Below are 22481 nucleotides of genomic sequence, written 5' to 3' on the forward strand. Positions count from 1 at the left end.
CCACCATACGACCAGGACCCAACATGCTCATGTTTCGCTATAAAAGCGTCATCAGGGGTCTTGAATTTGGCTCATCCAGGTGGTGGGGAAGTCAAATACCAGCGATGCGGTGGTGAGCTAGAACTGCTCTCCCAAACGCGTTTGGGATGTTGCTGGCTGAATCTTGTGGGAGACTCTGGAGCAGTGGATTAACACATGACTAAAGAGCTATGATCACACATTGATGTAAAAGATTGCCAGATATATGCTATTTGAATGTGTATTGAAAGAGTATTGTGGAGAATTGTTTGGTTTTAAATGTATTGGTGTATGGATTGGTTAATAACTATGGGTTAAGGGAATGGATTTTATTTTAGGAAAATTGTATTGATCTATTAATAAAGAAATATATGTTAAACAGTTACTAGTGAGTAATTTAAAAAAGATATAGCGGAATTAGAAAAGGTTCAAAGAAGAGCGACCAAAATGATAAGGGGATGGAACCCCTCTGAGGAAAGGCTAAAGAGGTTAGTTGGAAGAGAGATGGCTGAGGGGGGGGGGATATGATTGAGGTCTACAAAATCCTGAGTGGTGTGAAGCAGGTGGCGGTAAATCGAGTTTTCACTCATTCAAAAAAAGTACAGAAATCAGGGGGCACTCCATGAAATTGCATGGAAATACTTTTAAAACAAATAGTGTTACAGGAAAAGTGTAGAAAATATGTTCTAACTCGTATTCAAGCCTATGCTTTACCCAGAGGAGATGTAAATAAAGAAGACTTTTTCTGAAATAATTAGGAGCTTTATTTAACCATCAATTAGAATCACAAGGTAGAATTACTGATACAACATGAAGTTTTGTAGTATAACTAGAAGCATAGCTGGATCAGCAAGAATCATAGCTGAGCTCACTAAACACGTTAATCATCAGTTGAGTCTGTTCTAGCACAACTAAAAGTACATTAGTTTTCTCCATCATACTGATTGCATAACTAACCCAATACACTCACCAAGCCTGTTACTCTGAGATAATGACAGCCAATAACACAGGGATGAGGGCTTCTTTGTCTTTCCCTGGATGCAAGGAAGTCAGTCCGTGAGACTTTCTTTACTCATCTACTCACACTCAGGATCTAGCAAAAAAAAAAGAAAAACCCTTTCCAGTTCTCATCTTTTATAGTAAACTTAGATAATGGACCCCAGTGGGAAGTTCACCCCTGTTCTATGTGTCCTAGGGCATCTGATGATGTGGCAGTAAACAGTCCAAGGAAAGTTTCAGGGAAAGTCTAGGGAGGAAAGTTTATTCTGACATTTTGTCAGTTTACTGTTGACCATCTCCAATGGGTTCACTTTGCATCCCCCTTTTCAGAACCATCCATTGGTCCATTTTATTATTCTCATTAGCTTATGTGGGGTGACATGATCTCCATCAAGGAGAAAGTCAGCTTGACGAGAACATCTCTAAACATGGCTGCCCAAATGCAAACATTGCTTGCATGAATGCAAACTTAGCCCTGGTTTTTCCCGAACAGGTGAGCCTTTCTGGATCCTATTCAAATAACATGACATCCAAAGGTGAATTACTAGGGAACCAGCTAAGCCCCTGTATCCTGTGGTCTATCACTGTGTATTCATCTCAAAGTAGCATGGCTCCCCTGTCTTCCATTTTAAAATCCAATCCTAGCCTAATATCCCCTATTATCCCATGAGATCTTTAATAAATTTCATTCCTACCACCAGGAGAAAATATTTTTTCACTCAAAGAATAGTTAGTCGCTGGAACACGTTGCCAGAGGATGTGGTAACAGTGGTTAGCATATCTGGGTTTAAAAAAAGGTTTATACAAGTTCCTGGAGGAAAAGTCCATATTCTGTTATTGAGATGGACATGGAGGAAGCCATGCTTGCCCTGAGATTGGTAGCATAGAATGGTGCTACTAATTGGGTTTCTGCCAGGTACTTGTGACCTGGATTGGCAAGCAGGTTACTGGGCTAGATGGACCATTACTGGGCTAGATGGACCCAGTATGGCTATTCTTATGTGTAAATAAATGTCATTTTCCTGTAATTCAGCTGCTTTCAATACCTTATATATATATATCCTGTATAGTCGGCTATATACAGAGGGCTGCATTTAGAAGTAGTGGCTCAGATTTTCTACGTCTGTCTTGAGAAAGCAAGAGAGGTTTCTAACTGGCATTTTGCCTGGCAGCTACCATGTGCAGTAGAAATTTATTAATTTCATGAAATGTTACATGTCTGAGCTAAGCAGAGAAGGAAGTGAGAAACACCTTATTATGTTAATTATTCACAGAAAGAAAGACAGGCAGGTTGATGGAGCCACATTTATACACTGATGGATATTATCCTCTAAAAGAAAGAAAAATAAAATAGGTTTAGTAAGATAAGCACACAGAGGAAGGCTAACTGAAGCTAATCAGGAGGTCAGAGAATTTACTCACTATAATAAAAGTGGAACATATTGACAGTGGCCTGGTGACTGGGAAGAGGTATCTAGGTCTTCAGGTCTCTATTATTTAGCGATTCTATGCTTTGCCTTTTGGCTGAGCCAGGAGGTTGCCCTCTATTGGGGAAACCCTGGAACTGTTGCTCACAGTGCTCTGTTAAGAGCAGGTATTCTGGGCCACAACAGGGAAATGTACTCAGGGCTCCTCCTGAAGACTGGTGGAGATGATGTTGCTCTCTACGGGGGAGTCTTGAGACTGTTGGTTGCAGTGCTCTTTTAAGAGCTGGTATTCTGGGCCACAGCAGGATCCTTGGCACTTTGAAAAGATGGGAAGATCGGCAACCCACCCTTGGGAGGCCGCTCAGGGCAGTCAGTCCTTGGTATTGACTCAGGGTGAGGCAGAAGGCCTGGCCTTGGAAGGCGCTCAGGGCAGTCAGATTTTGGTAGTGGCTGTGGGTGAGGTGGAAGACATGGGGGATCCATTTGGACCCCAGGTCCAGCAGCAAAAGAGGCCCTTCAGAGTGGGCTCGGGGTGTATTGGCCCCTGGGTGCCAACTCAGGGCAAGTCCTTTTGAGGCACGAGGACGTGCCTAAGGCTCAGTGGCAGTAAGCTTCCAGGGTGTGGTCAGAACAAGGAGCAGCAGAGGGGGTAGCTCCAGGGAGCGCAGTTGGAGCTTGGTAGCAGGGATTGGCCAAACCAACTCTGCTCATCCTCCCTTGCATGTCCAGCAGGCACCAGCCCAGAGTGGTACAGCAGGAGGGTGAGACTTGGGGGCTGGGTGGGGAGAGGACTGAGTAAGGGGTGGGACACGGGCCACACTTCCATGCCCTCCCCCCTAGACTCAGCCTAGAGTGACAGAGAGGAATCAGGAGTTGCTGCTTAATAACATAAGTAAATGACGGTAGATAAAAACCTGAATAGTCTATCCAGTCTGCCCAACTTTCACACTCATTATCAATTCATGATTAAATCAACAATGCACGTGTTGTAAAATACTTGATTCCATATCATCATGCTGATCAATCCATAGACTGGTGGGTTGTGTCCATCTACCAGCAGGTGGAGATAGAGAGCAAAGCTTTTGCCTCCCTATATGTGGTCATGTGCTGCCGGAAACTCCTCAGTATGTTCTCTATCTCAGCAGGTGGTGGTCACAAACAGCAGCAGCTCTGGCTAGGTCTCCAAGCCTAATTTTTAGGTTTTGTTGAGTACCTGGGGTTGAGGGCTCTTGCAAACCTGGTGGCGCCAGGTCCCTCCTTTTCTCCCCCCTCCCGCTGGCTCCGTAAAAAAAAAAAAATTTGGACGTCCTTAAGGGCGTTTATTTCGACGTTTATTTAAACGTTTATTGCAGCTACTCACTGGGACACCAGGTCGTTACAGCTCGGAGTGAGAAGCAGGTAATTTTTACCTTTTTATAGCGGGCAGGGGGTTCCCCGATCGATCTCCACGTGGCCTATGACGTCGGAGGGCGAGGGCGCGAAGAATCGCTCCCCGGACTGCGTGTGCGCTTCTAGCGGGGATGCGGGGGTTTTAAAGTCTGATTCGCCCTTGTTGGGTGTCAGTTTGGAGGCCGGTCAGTGTCCCGGGTCTTCCTCCGGTGCGGCGGTTTTTCCCGCCATAAACGCCCATCCCCCGCTGCTCGCCTCCGCCATCTTGGCCGGCCACTCTGCTCGGACGGCTTCTTCTTGGGCCGCCCTTGAGCTGGGAGACGTTCATGCCATGGCTGCCCTTGATTTGGGCGACAGCAAAAAAGCGGCTAAAGTTAAGCGCCGTTCTTCCCGCGCGGCTCCTTCGTGGAGTGTCGCGCCGGACGCCATCTTGGATGCGCAGCATGTTTCTCTCCCACTCTTGCGAGCGCCGGTTGAGGGTGCGTCTAGGGCTGTGGCCCAGGCTGCTGAAATACACAGTCTGGGGGGTTTCTCCCCCGAGTTTATTTTGCTGCTGCATCAGGCCTTCCTTATGCAAAACGCTGCCCCTTCTCCCTTGTCCGACAAAGGGGTTGAGGCCCTCGGGTGGATTCCCAGGGCTTAGAGGACTCTGTCTCCTCTGATGTAGATGAGGGCAGCGTATCTGAGTTCTCCCAACGGTCCTTTGGGGATTCCTTGGAGGAGACGGATTCCCGCTCGGATGGAGCGGATGACCCCTCTGCAGTGCGGATCTTTCGCTCAGAGGATTTGCCCAACCTGTTAGTGCAGGCCATGAGCATTTTGAAGATTTCCTCTCCAGAGGGCGTCTCTCCCTCAGCCCCTGTTGGCTCCGCCATTATGCTGGGGACGAAGCGCCCGCCTAGAACCTTCCACGTGCATGATGCCATGCACACCTTAATTTCGGCTCAATGGGATGTCCCGGAAGCGAGCCTCAAAGTGGCTAGGGCTGTGTCCCGCCTCTATCCTTTGCCTGAAAGTGAACGTGAGGCCTTTCTTTGGCCTACCGTGGATTCTTTAATCACTGCGGTGACTAAGAAAACGGCGTTGCCGGTGGAAGGTGGCACGGCCCTAAAGGACGCCCAAGACAGAAGATTGGAGGCGGCTTTAAGGTCGTCCTTCAAGGCGGCTGCCTTAAGTTTGCAGGCCTCAGTTTGCGGCTCCTATGTGGCCAGGGCGTGCCTGACGATTGTGCAGCGGGCTTCCCCCTCGGATCCTTCCTTGAGGGCTGATTGGCCGGCCCTGGAATCGGGCTTGGCTTATTTGGCAGACTTACTGTATGATGTCTTGAGAGCCTCGGCTAAAGGTATGGCTCAGACAATCTCTGCGCGGCGCTGGCTTTGGCTGAAACATTGGTCTGCTGACCACGCCTCTAAGTCCCGCCTGGCTAAGTTGCCTTTTAAAGGCAAGCTGCTCTTGGGGTCGAGCTGGACAAAATTGTGACCGATCTCAGCACGTCTAAGGGCAAGAGGTTACCAGAGGTCAGGGCTCGGGCCAGTGCTCGCCCCGGTAACTCCAGAGGACGGTTTCAGGAAGCCCGTCGGTACCGCCCGGGCAAGTCGGGCTCCTCTGCCCCCTCTTCCTTCAAGAGGAACTTCTCCCCCAAGCAGCATTCCTTTCGCAGAGACCGCCGTCCGGGAGGTGCGCCCTCCGGTCCTCCCCCAGGGTCTCGTACCCAATGACGGGGTCCTGGTCCATGGCCCAGTGCAGATTGGAGGACGCCTGTCCTCGTTTCTGGGCGAGTGGACCAGGGTAACTTCAGACGCTTGGGTGCTGGAAGTCATCAGAGACGGCTACAAGCTAGAGTTCTGCCGACCCTTAAGAGACGGGTTTGTACTCTCTCCCTGCAAGTCTCCGGTCAAAGCTGTGGCAGTGCAGCAGACCTTGGACAATCTGATCCGCCTGGGTGCGGTCGTTCCGGTGCCAGAAAATCAGCTTGGCAAGGGACGTTACTCCATTTACTTTGTGGTACCAAAGAAAGGAGGTTCTGTACGGCCTATCCTCGACCTCAAAGGGGTCAATCGGGCCTTGAAAGTTCGGCACTTTCGCATGGAGACTCTCCGCTCTGTTATAGCGGCAGTGAAGGCAGGGGAGTTCCTGGCATCCTTGGACATCAAGGAAGCGTACTTGCATATTCCCATCTGGCCTCCTCATCAACGCTTTCTGCGTTTTGCAGTCCTGGGCCGACACTTCCAGTTCAGAGCCCTCCCGTACTGGTTGGCTACTGCTCCGCGGACCTTCTCCAAAGTAATGGTGGTCATCGCGGCCTTCCTGCGAAAGGAAGGTGTACAAGTCCATCCTTATCTGGACGACTGGTTGATCCGAGCCCCCTCTTATGCAGAGTGCGGCAAAGCTGTGGACCGAGTGATTGCTCTTTTGAGCTCCCTGGGGTGGATCATCAACTGGGAGAAAAGCCAGCTGCGCCCGACTCAGTCCCTGGAGTATCTGGGAGTTCGATTCGACATCCAAGTGGGCAGAGTGTTCCTGCCGGACAATCGGATTGTCAAACTTCAGGCTCAGGTGGACCAGTTCCTAGTAGCCTCTCCGCTTCGGGCTTGGGACTATGTGCAGCTGTTGGGCTCTATGACGGCCACGATGGAAGTAGTGCCCTGGGCCAGGGCTCATATGAGACCACTACAACACTCTCTGCTGCAGCGCTGGACTCCGGTGTCGGAGGATTACAGTGGGGGAAATAAGTATTTGATCCCTTGCTGATTTTGTAAGTTTGCCCACTGACAAAGACATGAGCAGCCCATAATTGAAGGGTAGGTTATTGGTAACAGTGAGAGATAGCACATCACAAATTAAATCCTGAAAATCACATTGTGGAAAGTATATGAATTTATTTGCATTCTGCAGAGGGAAATAAGTATTTGATCCTCCACCAACCAGTAAGAGATCTGGCCCCTACAGACCAGGTAGATGCTCCAAATCAACTCGTTACCTGCATGACAGACAGCTGTCGGCAATGGTCACCTGTATGAAAGACACCTGTCCACAGACTCAGTGAATCAGTCAGACTCTAACCTCTACAAAATGGCCAAGAGCAAGGAGCTGTCTAAGGATGTCAGGGACAAGATCATACACCTGCACAAGGCTGGAATGGGCTACAAAACCATCAGTAAGACGCTGGGTGAGAAGGAGACAACTGTTGGTGCCATAGTAAGAAAATGGAAGAAGTACAAAATGACTGTCAATCGACAAAGATCTGGGGCTCCACGCAAAATCTCACCTCGTGGGGTATCCTTGATCATGAGGAAGGTTAGAAATCAGCCTACAACTACAAGGGGGGAACTTGTCAATGATCTCAAGGCAGCTGGGACCACTGTCACCACGAAAACCATTGGTAACACATTACGACATAACGGATTGCAATCCTGCAGTGCCCGCAAGGTCCCCCTGCTCCGGAAGGCACATGTGACGGCCCGTCTGAAGTTTGCCAGTGAACACCTGGATGATGCCGAGAGTGATTGGGAGAAGGTGCTGTGGTCAGATGAGACAAAAATTGAGCTCTTTGGCATGAACTCAACTCGCCGTGTTTGGAGGAAGAGAAATGCTGCCTATGACCCAAAGAATACCGTCCCCACTGTCAAGCATGGAGGTGGAAATGTTATGTTTTGGGGGTGTTTCTCTGCTAAGGGCACAGGACTACTTCACCGCATCAATGGGAGAATGGATGGGGCCATGTACCGTACAATTCTGAGTGACAACCTCCTTCCCTCCGCCAGGGCCTTAAAAATGGGTCGTGGCTGGGTCTTCCAGCACGACAATGACCCAAAACATACAGCCAAGGCAACAAAGGAGTGGCTCAGGAAGAAGCACATTAGGGTCATGGAGTGGCCTAGCCAGTCACCAGACCTTAATCCCATTGAAAACTTATGGAGGGAGCTGAAGCTGCGAGTTGCCAAGCGACAGCCCAGAACTCTTAATGATTTAGAGATGATCTGCAAAGAGGAGTGGACCAAAATTCCTCCTGACATGTGTGCAAACCTCATCATCAACTACAGAAGACGTCTGACCGCTGTGCTTGCCAACAAGGGTTTTGCCACCAAGTATTAGGTCTTGTTTGCCAGAGGGATTAAATACTTATTTCCCTCTGCAGAATGCAAATAAATTCATATACTTTCCACAATGTGATTTTCCGGATTTAATTTGTGATGTGCTATCTCTCACTGTTACCAATAACCTACCCTTCAATTATGGGCTGCTCATGTCTTTGTCAGTGGGCAAACTTACAAAATCAGCAAGGGATCAAATACTTATTTCCCCCACTGTATGCTGTGCGCCTTCCCTTGGACCCAGCAGTGCGCAAGGCGCTGAGCTGGTGGCTGAAGACAGACAAGTTGTTTGCAGGGATGCCTCTTGTGACCCCGGAGTGGATTGTCGTCACGACGGATGCCTCTTTGACGGGCTGGGAGCCCACTGCATGGGAAGGACAGCGCAGGGGCTCTGGTCTCCTGCAGAGGCAAAGTGGTCTATCAACCTCCTGGAACTCAGAGCCATTCGGTTGGCGCTTTTGGAGTTCCTCCCGGTACTGGCGTTGAAGCCAGTACGGGTCCTGTCGGACAATGCCACGGCTGTGGCCTATGTCAACCGCCAGGGAGGTACCAAGAGCGCCCCTCTAGCCAAGGAAGCCATGAATCTATGCCAGTGGGCGGAAGCGAACCTGGAACAGCTGTCAGCTGCCCACATTGCCGGAGTCATGAATGTCAAGGCGGACTTTCTCAGTCGCCATACCTTGGATCCCGGAGAGTGGCAGTTATCGGCTCAGGCGTTCTTGGACATCACGAAGCGCTGGGGCCAGCCGAGCCTAGATCTGATGGCGTCATCGGCCAATTGCCAAGTGCCGCGCTTTTTCAGCAGAGGACGGGACCCTCGATCTCTGGGAGTAGATGCTCTTCTCCAACAGTGGCCGACACAGGAGCTTCTCTATGTGTTCCCGCCCTGGCCCATGTTGGGCAGGGTACTAGACCGGGTGGCAAAGCATCCGGGCCGGATAATCCTGGTGGGTCCGGACTGGCCCAGACGTCCCTGGTATGCGGACTTGATCAGGCTCTCAGTGGACGACCCTCTGCGGCTGCCAGTGGAGCAGGGCCTGTTGCATCAGGGTCCCGTGGTGATGGAGGATCCCTCCCCCTTTGGTCTTACGGCCTGGCTATTGAGCGGCAGCGTCTGAGGAAGAAGGGCTTCTCAGACAAGGTCATCGCCACTATGCTGAGAGCGAGGAAGCGCTCTACTTCTACTGCTTACGCCAGGGTTTGGCGTACCTATTTGCAGCGTGGTGTGAAGCAGGCTCACTTTCTCCCTTCACTGCTCCAATTTCTTCAGTGCTGGCGTTCCTGCAAGAAGGTCTGGAGAAAGGCCTGTCGCTCAGTTCCCTTAAAGTCCAGGTAGCGGCTCTGGCTTGCTTCAGGGGCCGCCTGAGGGGTGCTTCCCTGGCTTCGCAGCCAGATGTGGTACGTTTTCTCAAGGGAGTTAATCACCTGCTCCCTCCTCTGCGCTCAGTGGTGCCTGCGTGGAATCTCAACCTGGTGCTAAGAGCCTTTGCAGAAGCCGCCTTTTGAACCCTTGTCGAGGGCATCTCTGAAAGACCTGACGTTGAAAGCAGTCTTTTTGGTGGCTATCACTTCAGCCAGAAGAGTTTCCGAGCTCCAGGCACTCTCATGTCGAGAGCCTTTTCTGCAGTTCACTGAGGCAGGAGTGACTATTCGCACAGTGCCTTCCTTCCTGCCCAAGATTGTTTCTCGCTTCCATGTGAATCAGCAGCTCTGTCTCCCTTCCTTTCGTAGGGAGGACTACCCAGAGGAATACTCTGCTCTCAAATATCTGGATGTGAGACGAGTCATCATCAGATACTTGGAAGTGACCAATGATTTCCGGAAATCGGATCATCTGTTTGTCCTGTTTGCAGGTCCTCGTAAGGGTCTGCAGGCTGCTAAGCCTACAGTGGCAAGATGGGTCAAGGAAGCCATTGCAGCGGCTTATGTGGCCGCGGGGAAGGTGCCACCTATCCAGCTGAAGGCTCACTCCACTAGAGCTCAGGCGGCCTCGATGGCAGAGGCCGGGTCTGTCTCCTTGGAAGAGATTTGCAAGGCGGCAACTTGGGCATCGGCCCATACCTTCTCCAGGCATTACCGCTTGACTGTGGCTGCTCGGGCGGAGGCCCGGTTTGAAGCTTCAGTGTTGCGGTCAGGGATTTCTATGTCCCGCCCTGGGTGAGTACTGCTTCGGTACATCCCACCAGTCTATGGATTGATCAGCATGATGATATGGAAGGTAAAATTATGTATCATACCTGATAATTTTCTTTCCATTAATCATAGCTGATCAATCCATAGCCCCTCCCAGATATCTGTACTGTTTATATTCTGGTTGCATTTCAGGTTCAAGTTTAGTCTTCAGTTCCTGTTCAGGAGGACTTCGTCTTCAAGTTTTTTCAATTGGATTCTTCAAGAGTTGAGACGAGTTTGTGTTACAGTGAGCTGCTGCATTCCTCTCCCCTCCGTTTTACGGGGCTGGATTGAGACATAAATTCTGCCGGCGCTCCCTCCCGCTTCGTGCGGCTGTAGGGCATGTTTGTACCCCTCCCGCTTCGGCGGTGTTAGGGTCAGTCAGCTCCTCCCGCGGTTGCAGGATAAGCCAGATCCCCCCGCATCGGCGGGGTGGTGTCCCTCCCCCGCTCCGCGGGGATGAGCTGGACGGATTCCCCTCCCCCACTTGTGTGGGGATGAGCTGGGTTAATTCCCCTCCCCCGTTTCGGCGGTGGTGAGCTGGGCAGAGTGTCCCTTTGTGGGTGTAATTCTCTAAGTACTGAGTCCTGCGGATGGAGCTTGGATATCGACATACTGGGGAGTTTCTGGCAGCACATGACCACATATAGGGAGGCAAAAGGATTGCTCTCTATCTCCACCTGCTGGTAGATGGACACAACCCACCAGTCTATGGATTGATCAGTTATGATTAATGGAAAGAAAATTATCAGGTATGATACATAATTTTACCTTATCGTCTTTCTTTGGCGTTTCTGGGACATAGACCATAGAAGTCCACCCGGCCCTGTCCTTACATTCCAATTACTGAAGTTGCTGTCGAGGCCCACTCCAGCCTATCCATCTTGTCATTTGTGGGACACAGACCGTAAATGTCTGCCCAGCACTGTCTTCAGGTTTCAGCTACTGAAGTTGCTGTCGAAGTCTTTTCCAGCCCATCCTAAACCAAATTGCCATGGACTGGACACAAACTGTACAAGTCTGCCCAGCACCGGCCCTAGTTCATCACAGCTGGAGTCACCATCTAAGCATCACTAAAAACATCCACACACATGCAGCCATTTAAGTTTGGGGAGGGGGGGGGGTTATACCATCCATTTTCTAATTAAAGATTCTCTGTATTCATCCCACACCAGTTTGAATTCTGACACTGTTTTTTTTTGTATCTACCACCTCCCTCAGGAGGGCATTCCAGGCTTCAACCACCCTCTCTGTGAAAAATAATTCCTGATATTACTCCTAAGTCTCATTAGGCAAAAGGACTAATGGATTCCAAGTGTACTGAACTAATTGGTTAAGAGTACTTGCTATAAAGAAAGTAATTGATTAAGTGTTGGTATTAGACTATATGGTTTATGGTCTTCTATGCATTTGAGGTGATCTCAGAACAAAGCTTTAATCACTGCTAAATCTTTCAATGCTTTTATATATCTGTATAATAAAACCTGTACATAATTCAGTAAAACTGTTCAACTTTGGATTAACAGCCTTGTTCACAGATGTCATTTTAATTTCCTGGAAGGGGGGGGGGGGGGGAGAGAGTGACCCCACCTGGGCCCAGACCCAGAGGCTCCCACAAGAGGGCGTTACAAAACAATTAGAACACTGATCCAAAAACGTTCCACAGAGCATATAAACTTTATAATACATCAGTTCCAGCCTGTTCTTCTATTTACTTGCCTTCTCTCCTGCCTACGTTTTTTGTCTGTATTTTACATTATTAAATTAAGATATGTTTTAATATGCAAGCCTTTGTTCTTCCTCAGGCCATGTTTTGGACCTTTGATAGATATTTTTGATCTGAAAGCTCTGACGGAGAGGACATAAGGTTTCAAGAAACAGGCTAAAATTAAATTTTTAAAAAACTCTTACCCTACTTTAAAAAAAAATCCATAAATGCACTGGAACAATATTGTCTTATTCATTGTTGCATTGTATTTATTTATTGAAGTGTATTAATTGCCTTTATGAAGAGATTCACCCAAGGCAGTGTACATCTTGACATAAAACTTAATATTGTTAACAGCATAACAATAGTAAAATGATCAAATATAAGCATAAATACAATTAGTGGGGTAAACTTGGAGATGACAGATTGAATCTTAGACATAGGAGTAACATGATATAGTATCAGAAATATACACAAACAGCACAGAGCAATCATAAAATAAAAATATGATAAATTTCAACAGTGCAAATGATACATCAAGCAGTATGGAAAGCACATTTATATAAGATAGGTATGATAGTGTCAGTCCAATACAAATGAAGCACTTTAATAGGCACACATTAGAACAATCAAATAACATAAGTCGTAACAGAAGGGAGATGAATGCAGTTAAATAAAAATTGCTTAGCTAAGAGACCAGTAAAGTAATTGAGCAATTATTTATTTATTTATTTGGTTCACTTGTATCCCACATTTTCCCAGCTTATATGATCTTTTCATAAGGCAGTAATGAACTTTTTATTCATTGATGCCATTAAGTACATAGATGGGAAAAAGGAGAACTTGTTGACAAAGTAATAATAAAAAGAATATTTATATTTGATGTTTGTATTGGCATTGTTAAATCAAATATATTTCAACAGAAAAAAAATATATGTGGTGCTGGAAAAAAGTCACATTAAACTGTTTTTCTTCCCTGTTTAGGTCTCCTTAATCAGATATAAGAAGCTGTTTCTGGAAGTACCATGGGAGCGGCTGCTCTTCCCATGTTTCTGAAAATAAAAGGACTAATGTCAGACACCAGCGCACTGTCACCAGGGCATGTTGACAGAGAGCCCTCAAGAAATCTGTCCCTTCTGTCATGTCCCTGGCAACGTGTCGTGCCCACTGATAATTCCCATGCGTCATCTCTTTTCATGGTCTGCGGGACTTCAATCCTTCAGGAACCGTTTGGCATGGGGAGAGAGGCAACTGTGATTGTTTTCTGATTTGATTATTTTGTTTTTTTTATTAAAAATAATAAAATTTTGCAGTCACTTGAGCAGTTGAGGTTTTGGTTACACTGCCAGCAGCTGTTCTTACTGGTATCTGAGATTCTCCAATGACTTCTCCCTCTCTTCAGTTCTTTTGCCACATCTCTGTGCACTCTTGTTGTCCTCACCAATGCTCTCAGCTGTTGTGGTTCATGTTTCAGATTCTCATATGTTTAATAAATCGATCATACAGAAAATGTTCAGGTCAGTGATACCCTGAGGCAGATTACAATAATCCCTAAGTTGGAAGTACAAGGTCTGGCAGTTCCTGAGCAGCAATGCTGAACATACTCAGGTTGGATTTTGTACCCTCCAGTTCAAACCTGTCACTCTTTCCACACACCCTGCCCAAATAAAGTATTGCATCTTTCCCTTGTGCATTTACAGTGGAGGAATCTCAGTCTTGGTTTTTTTTTTTTGGTTTTTTTTTTGTGTGTGTGTTTTTTTTTTTCCTTTTATAAAGTGTTTGCAAACCACATCTTTCTTTTCTTGTTCTTACTTGGAGAGCTTTTTCTAAGTGATGGAAAATTGTCTCTGTATGCAGTAACTAAATAGTGTTTTCTTTCAGGTCTGTTCTGTTTGGTTTTTTTTTTTTTTGGGGGGGGGGGGGGGGGTGGCCATATAGAGACAATGTACACATGACAGCAATTTGTAATTGGGATATGAATAGGTAAGTCTCACAGATTTGATTTGTGTGTATATGAGAGGGAGAGGGTGGGAATAATTTTGAGATGTGTAGTACCTGCAAAGCCCTGGGGTGTGGATTGCGGGAGGGGGGGGGGTGGAGATTGTTGGGAGTTTTTTTCTGTTTATAGCACTCATTCTAAACTGTGATTTCATGTTACTTAAAACAATTTAAAATGTAAGGGACTGGTGGGGTTGGCTGGAAGCATTGAATTTTTTTTTAATATGTACAGTGAAGAAAACTTTTTCTGTCAATAAAGGATATTATTAAAATTATATTTCATTGTGATGGTTTCTATTTTTTTTTTTAAAGATTTCCTAGGTTTCTGTGCTCCTGACTGTGTTTGAAAGAAACAAGCCAGATATTGGCCATTTTATCTGATGACTCTCCTGGAAGTATAAGAGGTTAACTTTCTCTGTTTTCTTTTAATCGGTTGTCTTTTTTTTTTTTTTTTTATCCTGCCATATACAATAATTGCTGATGGAAGCAGGCAGTCCAGACTGACCAACCATTGAGCAAATATAAAATGGCAGAAATTTAGGGGCAATGAAGATACAGTAATTGGAGGGAGAGAGGCAAGGGGATGTACAGTAAATGCTGAAAGGGAAAGTGGTAAAGGGCAATAAATATACCATTTTGAGAAGCAGATATCCATGTTTCCCCTTCCCACTTCAGCAGTTAATGTACTGATATAGGAACTGCAGAGAGAGAGAGTGTGGCATAGGAGAAAAAATGGGGTTATAAATATACAGAAATTACCCCTCCGAAGGGACACCACCTTGTAGTGGTGGAGGGGCTTCTGTGTTTCAATGACTCAGTGGGCTACGCTGAAGGGTTACCCATATCAGACAGGCCTCTGAGGAGAAACCAGACAAAAAGTGTCCCAAACTAGGGAGAGTGGAAAGATGGTGACCTGAAGCTCGTACGCTCAACAGCCCAGCTGCCCTCTGAAGTTTTGTCTTTGTTTACTTGAAATTTCCTCTCTACAATGCCTGGTAGAGGGGGGATCTTTAGGCTGTATAAGGCGCTTTTATTACAAACACAGCCAATTCTATATTATACACACAAATGGGAAAAAAATATTGGGGGCCTCTTATGAATACTCACTATGGGAGCGGGTGTTTGTTTCTTTGCTGAAGGTGTCAATTTCCAATGCTCTTGTAGAAAATGGCTATAAAATATATGGCTGGTATTACACACCACAGAGATTAGCTAAAATGTTTAAAGGGGGGGTCGGCTCTCTGTTGGCATCAATGTGAAATGTTAGGAGATATGGCTCATATATGGTGGGTCTGCCCTCATGCTCAACAATATTGGACAAGAGTGGTGAAATTGATCATTAGCATAACGAAAACAACTTTCCCTATGAAAATGGACTTTTGCCTTCTGCACATGCGGCCCCAGGGGACCAAAAAGCATGCGTATCAGCTGGCCACAGAGATATTGGTGGCTAGCAAATTGGTGTTGGCAGCGGCATGGAAACAACAAACTTTGCCAGGACTAAGGACTATTCTAAGGAAATTGGACTACATTCAGCTGATGTCTAAGCTAACTGCGATGTGACAAGGTCATTTGACAGGGTACCATCAAGTTTGGGACCCATACATCGAGTGGTCGGCGCAGCCTGACACTGCCTTGCCAATTAATTAGGAGGGAGGGGGGAAGGGGGGATATAAGGGGGTTAAAGAGCAATAAAAAAGTGTTGATATTGCAGATGTTGCAGATAGCAGTAGTGCTACAGTATGTTTACAATTATATTTGTATGGTATGTTTATACTCAATAAATATAAATTAACAGTAAAAAAAAAAAAAGAAATTTCCTCTCTGCATTTGCAGTTACCTTAACTGAGAGGAAGGGGACAATGGGGAGGTCAGCCGCCGATGACCAGCGTTTTGTCCCCTGTGCAGCAAGTGTGCCCACAGATGATTGGGTTGATGAGTCCTTTGATTAGCGCCGGTGAAGAAGCGTCAATGCTCTTGGACCTGGAAACAACTTTATCGCTCCCGAGTCATTTAACCACCATGTCCAAAGGAGTGGAGGAGTGAGTTAGGAGTGTATGCTGAAACGGAAGTCGTTTACAGCTGAACATGTGTCGGCGGTGCCACTCCTAAACCCATAAGAGCTATCAGCTTGGAGTTTTTGGCTCCCGTGGAGGTTACATTGAATATCATCTGGATGGCACTCCAGGACCTAACGGTGATAGTAAATAATTTTGCTTCAGATATAATCTTATTAGTGAGCCACATGGATAATCGAATCCTTTGAGAATGAAAAATTGATACAGCAATTGAAGTTCTACAGGAGTAGGAAACGGTTAAGATTTTGAAAATGATAGTAGACCAGAAAAATTTGAACAAAATGAATATTATTACAGATGATTAATATCAAAATTGTTGTTTTCCCAGAGTTCCGGGTATGACTCCTAAAGTTTTTTCCTCTGAAATGATTCCTCTTAGTATATTAATTCAAAAGGAGTAAAGCCTGTGAAACTGGGATTACCTTAAGTAGTGGGAATTGGATTAGAGATTCAAGTGTTTGTATTGTTAAATAATTTCTGGTTTTAAAAGAGAAAAAATTAAATTAGGTGTATTATTTCCACTAATATTGGACAATAAGTGTGTTTCCAATGAAATTAATTGACTATACACCGTCTTGGGTTTGAAGAAGCCAACCAGACAATCAATGTGGAATAATAATTCAGATAAATAATAACTGGGGATAATCAGGTTAATACCACGTTTTCTTTGTTTACTGTTGTAATTGATCTCCTTGTCTTGTTTCACTCTCCCTATTTATTTTGTGGTCTAAGAAAGGTTGTATATAATCCACTTATTTAGTTGAGATTATTTTCCTCTAATATTGTATTAATGTACAGTCATCTCTGTATTACTGTTTGCAAGTGACTCTTGTAAAATGAAAAATTATAAATGATTATATATATATACATACACACACAGAAATTATTGGGGTTGATGGTTATCAGTGTGCCATGGGGTTATATTTGCACAGAATTCTGAAGGAGCCCCTTTCATTCTTTTCTGGTAATATGTGGGATTCCATTATCGGCCGAGAACGCCCATCTCTTAACCACGCCCCCGTCCCGCCTTCGGTACACTGCTGAGATGCCCCCGTGAACTTTGGTCATCCCCGCAACAGACAGCAGTTGAGGATGCAAAAAATCGGCTTTCGATTATGCCAATTTGGGCGACCTCGGGAGAAGGACGCCCACCTCCCGATTTGTGTTGGAAGATGGGCATCCTTCCCTTTCGAAAATAAGCTAGATTGTCTTATCCTCTCATCCCAACACAGCACGGACAACCCTACAATTATCAACACCCCAGATTACACCCTCCCTATCTCAGACAGCCTGAAAATCCTCGGCGTCTCATTGGACCGCAACCTAACACTACAGAGCCAAGTGACATCCACAACAAAGAAAATGTTCCATTCAATGTGGAAACTCAAACACGTGAAACAATTCTTCCCAAGGGAAACATTTCGCAACCTGATACAATCAATGGTACTAAACCATATAGACTACTGAAATGGAATTTATGCAGGATGCAAAGAACAAACATTAAAGAAACTTCAGACTGCTCAAAACACGGCAGCTAGGCTTATCTTCGGAAAAACACGATTTGAAAGTGCAAAACCCCTCCGCGAAAAACTACACTGGCTCCCAATCTTAAAAGAAAAAGTTATTTTCTGTTCTGTGCTTGAAGGAGAGGTAGCAGTGCTACTTAACTGAATTAAGTGTTAATTAAGGTACTGACAGGAAGGTAGAATAACTGCACATGTCACTAGAGCAATCTGATTACTGTGTTAATTTTGAAAGGGTCTGTTTGAAGCAGTCTCTTTAGAATCAACTGTCGCTAGGTGGTGATGGTTGGGTCTAAGTTTCAACTTAGAACTGGAGGTCCTGGACTACTACTGCTGTTGCTGTTGTGGCAGCGCAACCCTTACCTGACGTACGGACTCCTTGCTGCACATGGCAGGTAGTGTTTTGGTTGTTTTAAGTTTTATTTGATTGTTTAGGTTACTAGTTTTGTCCCTCACCAATAAACAAAACTGTGGCCGGTTATACCCACTCGGCTGTCTGATTGTTTATTTCTACTTAAAATGCATTGGTTTATTATTCATTCATTCGCTCCATGGTGCGACCACACCTCAAATACTGTGTGCAGTTCTGGTCACCTCATCTCAAAAAATATATAATGGAATTATAAAAGATACAGAGAAGGGCGATGAAAGTGATAACGGGGATGGAACGACTTCCCTATGAGGAAAGGCTAAAGCGGCTAGGGCTCTTCAGCTCGGAGAAGAGACAGCTGAGGGGAGATATGATAGAGGTTTATAAAATACTACTACTACTTAACATTTCTAAAGCGCTACTAGGGTTATGCAGTGCTGTACAATTTAACATGGAAGGAGAGTCCCTGCTCAAGGAGCTTACAATCTAAAAACTGAGTGGAGTGGAACAGGTAGATGTGAATTTCTTGTTTACTCTTTCCAAAAATACTAAGACTAGGGGACACACAAAGAAGCTTCTAAGTAGTAACTTTAAATGAAATTAGAGAAAATATTTCTTCACTCAATGAGTAATTAAACTCTATAATTCATTGCCAGATAATGTAGTAAAAGCAGTTAGCTTAGCAGGGTTTAAAAAAGGTTTGGATAATTTCCTAAAAGAAAAGTCCATAAGCCATTATTAAGATGGACTTGGGAAAATCCACTGCATATTCTAGGATAAGTAGCATAAACTCTGTTTTGCTGTTCTGGCATCTTGCCAGACTTGTGACCTGAATTGGCCACTATTGGAAACAGGATACTGGACTTGATGGACCTTCAGTCTGTCCCAGTAATTTATATACTGCTTAGACCTAAGCGGTTTACAGTTTTATTTTACAGGTATGTGTTAGGCGGTGAGAGTCTGATATGTATGGACGTACGGGGAGAGGGATCTTGGGATGATAGTATCTAAGGATCTGAAGGCGACGAAACAGTGTGACAAGGCGGTGGCCATAGCTAGAAGGTTGCTAGGCTGTATAGAGAGAGGTGCGACCAGCAGAAGAAAGGAGGTGTTAATGCCCCTGTATAAGTCATTGGTGAGGCCCCACCTGGAGTATTGTGTTAGTTTTGGAGGCCGTATCTTGCTAAGGATGTAAAAAGAATTGAAGCGGTGCAAAGAAAAGCTACGTATGAGGAGAGACCTGCTGACCTGAACATGTATACCCTAGGGGAAAGGAGAAACGGGGTGATATGATACAGACGTTCAAATATTTGAAAGGTATTAATCTGCAAACAAACCTTTTCTTGAGATGGGAAGGTGGTAGAACTAGAGGACATTAAATGAGATTGAAGGGGTACAGACTCAAGAAAAATGTATTTTTTCACGGAGTGAGTGGTGGATACTTGGAATGCCCTCCCGCAGGAGGTGGTGGAGATGAAAACAGTAACGGAATTCAAAAATGCGTGGGATAAACATAAAGGAATCCTGTTCAGAAGGAATGGATCCTCAGAAGCTTAGCAGAGATTGGTTGGCAGAGCTGGTGGTGGGAGATGGGGCTGGTGGTTGGGAGGTGGGGCTAATGCTGGGCAGACTTCTACGGTCTATGCCCTGTAAATGGCAGATACAAATCAAGGTCAGGTATACACATAAAGTAGCACATATGAGTTTATCTTGTGGGCAGACTGGATGGACCATACAGATGTTTTTCTGCCGTCATCTACTATGTTAGGTACTGGGACTGTCCCTAGTGGGCTCACAATCTAAGTAGTACATTGTACTATTCTTGTACCTGGGGCAACAAAGGGTTAAGTGACTTGCCCAGGAATTGAACCCAGTTAGTGTGCAACCCACTACACTAACCATTAGGCCACTCCTCCACTTAATCTGGGGGGGGGGGGGGGGGGGGGGAAATCTTACATCTCCCCTTAGCATTGGTTGATTATATATGTATTGATGCGGTCACTGTAGAATCTGAGGTGATATCACTTTCCAACCTGAGAGCTATCCCATAGGAAACTGACAATGTCATTGCTTCTTTACCATCAGGTGACATTTCATATGAGGTTGCATCATGTGACCATTCATGTGAAGTGTCCTAAGGCTTGATGCAGGGATGTGATATTTCTAGTAAAGTGTCGCTGTGCTTGCATTGCATTACATTTCAGGTGAAACATTGTTGCCTTGCTCTGGATGCTATGTTGCGATAATAACTCTGTTATTTCTCTGTCACTTCTGAAGAGGCCTTTGGTATCTTTGCCCCACCTAGTGACAAGTCATTTTAGAAAAGACTTCCAGCAGCCCCCTCTAATACATCATTGTCCCTGATCAAGTGCCTTGTCCTGTGGACACATGGGTCAGGTGCTAGAAATGACTCTACCCCTCCTCCGCTCTAAGCTTGTCCTTGCCTTGGGGAAGGGCAGTGCCAGGGACAAGGGTGTGTGAGCCTATCAGCTTTTCTATTGGTGGCTGTTCACCTTCTTGCTGTTTATTTCTGCTGCCAATAAGCATGTGTGGGCTGTTTCTGGGTTGGAGCCAGGGGGGTGGGGTGGGGTGGAGTGGAGAAAGAACATTTGTTACAGTAACTAGAAGTGAGTTTATCTTTTGGGCAGACTGGATGGACTGTGCAGGTCTTTTTCTGCCATCATCTGCTATGCTATGTTACTATGTTCATGTGGTCCCACATAGAGCTGTTCCCATTTCCCCCATCCTGTAGCATACTGAACTCCCAAAAATAGAGACTGGAAGATATGTCACTGATTATCCTGCAATCCTTGAAAAACACTTGTTAGAGATAAACAACTTTTCTCTGAGGACAAGCAGGATAAAACATTCTTACTGATTGTTGAATCATCTGATGGTGCCTAGTGTGGGAATGCTCCCCTAGTGTCCTCTCCAGAAACCTTTTGGAAGTGGCTCACCCTGTATGCACATTCAGTTCCTGCCTGCTGTCATCACACAAGACCAGTTAAGTCTTCATTTTATTGCAAAGCAGTGTCTGTTGTTCCACACAGCTCACATCTTGGTCTCGCTTTTTTTTTTTTTTTGTGATGATTATAGCATTGTATTATCAGTGTTCAGTGTGTAAGTTACTCACTGGAGCCACTTCCCTTTTAATTTCCTAATGTTTCTCGGCACTTTTAAGTTTTCTTTATTATCTGCAGCCTTTTAAGCCCTTTTAAGTCTTAGGCACCAAGCTGGGTACAGTTTGGTTTCGCTATTTTTCCTGACATGTCCCACAAAACTCTCAGTGGTTTTAAAAAGTTCATCCAGTGCAACTGACCATATCCATTACAGACATGCATAACTGGTGCCTGCAATGTCTGGGGCCTGATCATGATTCCTCCTCTTGCAAACTCTGCCAATGTCACGAAGAGGCATCAAAGGTTGTGAGAAGCAGTGCAAAAGAATTTTTGATACCAATAAGTCTGGTTCATTGACCTTCAACATTGGAAGCCTGAGACACTGGGGATTCATAGATATTGAGAGGGTCTCTATCTTCCTTGACATTGAGCATTAGTACTGACCGTTGGGATCAGGCATCCTGTAATCCCCCACCTGAAGGGTGAACGAGGATTCATGATCGTCTTCAACGCCAAAGGATGCCATTGTGATGCAGTGCATCAGGTGGAGGCCAAAAACGTCACCAATGTCCTCGAAGCACACCCAACGTGAGGGCATTCACACTTCTGGAAACCAACAGCGTCCATCAAGCCAAGACCAGGTCATCAGTACTCCCTAGATAACTTTGAATAATGTGACTACTCTGGCTGACTCCCAGCTTTACTCGATCGAACCCCTTCAGTGGCTTAGGGCCATGCTCCAGGAGCAGATGTACCACATCTTGCTGAGCAAGAGGCTATGGAATAGGGAACATCAGTGTCAGCATCTCAGGCAGGCTAGCCTGCAGGAAGCACATCAACATCGAGGCCTCAACGAGTATTGGCGCTGGTGTGCACTGAGCCAGTGTCCAGCCTTCTTGAGATATCAGAGGCTCCCCCAGCACCTTGATGACCTCGTCCCAGGCCTGAAAACAGTGCTAGTCATCGAGGCAGACTGAGATGTCTACAGGACAGTACTGTGAGTCACTCAGACCATTCCTGTATGTCTGAAGAGGCAGCAGAAGTCATCTCAGAGGAAGGGTCCCTTGGTCCTTCCTTCAGACCTCTTCCCTGTATATGAAAGAAGAGTCTCTCCCAGAAGAGCTTTCCAACATTGGTTTTTGAATGGAAGATGGCTAAGTCTTTCCCATTTAATTTAGACACTGAGGAGCTTGACAACCCCCCAAAGAAGGTTGTAACAGTGCCTGTGCACAGAATCATGAAAATGATACAGATGAAGCAGTGAGAAAGCCCCCTCCCCCCCCCCCCCCAAACAGCAGGTTAATAAGACTATGTGTAGAGTCCAGAAGGCTGCAGGATTCAAGAAGTTCCAGCTTCCTCACCATACCACGTGGTTGAGCACTCTGAAAAGAGCCAAGACTTCTAAGACTCCTCGATGCCCCTGGAAAGAGAGGCTAGGATATTGAAGATTTTTGGGAAGAACTTATTCCAGAATGCTATGTTCATTTCTTGCATAGCTTCTCACCAGCTCTTAATTTTTTTGTTTTGTTAAATTTGTACCCCGCGCTTTCCCACTCATGGCAGGCTCAATGCGGCTTACATGGGGC

At 45.8% G+C, this 22481-nt stretch overlaps 1 protein-coding gene across 3 annotated transcripts in view; it reads left to right on the forward strand.

Annotated features, from left to right (window-relative positions):
• SRRM2 (serine/arginine repetitive matrix 2) overlaps positions 1-14082 on the forward strand; it is a 438109-nt gene extending 424027 nt beyond the window's left edge. For all 3 annotated transcript variants that reach the window (XM_030209921.1, XM_030209923.1, XM_030209922.1), the window contains one exon: positions 12792-14082. In XM_030209921.1, coding sequence (XP_030065781.1) covers positions 12792-12801 — 10 coding nt within the window. In that variant the 3' untranslated portion in view covers positions 12802-14082. The remainder of the gene's footprint in view (positions 1-12791) is intronic.
• The last annotated feature ends 8399 nt before the right edge of the window (positions 14083-22481 follow it).

This window comes from Microcaecilia unicolor, chromosome 7 (genome assembly GCF_901765095.1).
Source record: "Microcaecilia unicolor chromosome 7, aMicUni1.1, whole genome shotgun sequence".
Taxonomy (NCBI): domain Eukaryota; kingdom Metazoa; phylum Chordata; class Amphibia; order Gymnophiona; family Siphonopidae; genus Microcaecilia; species Microcaecilia unicolor.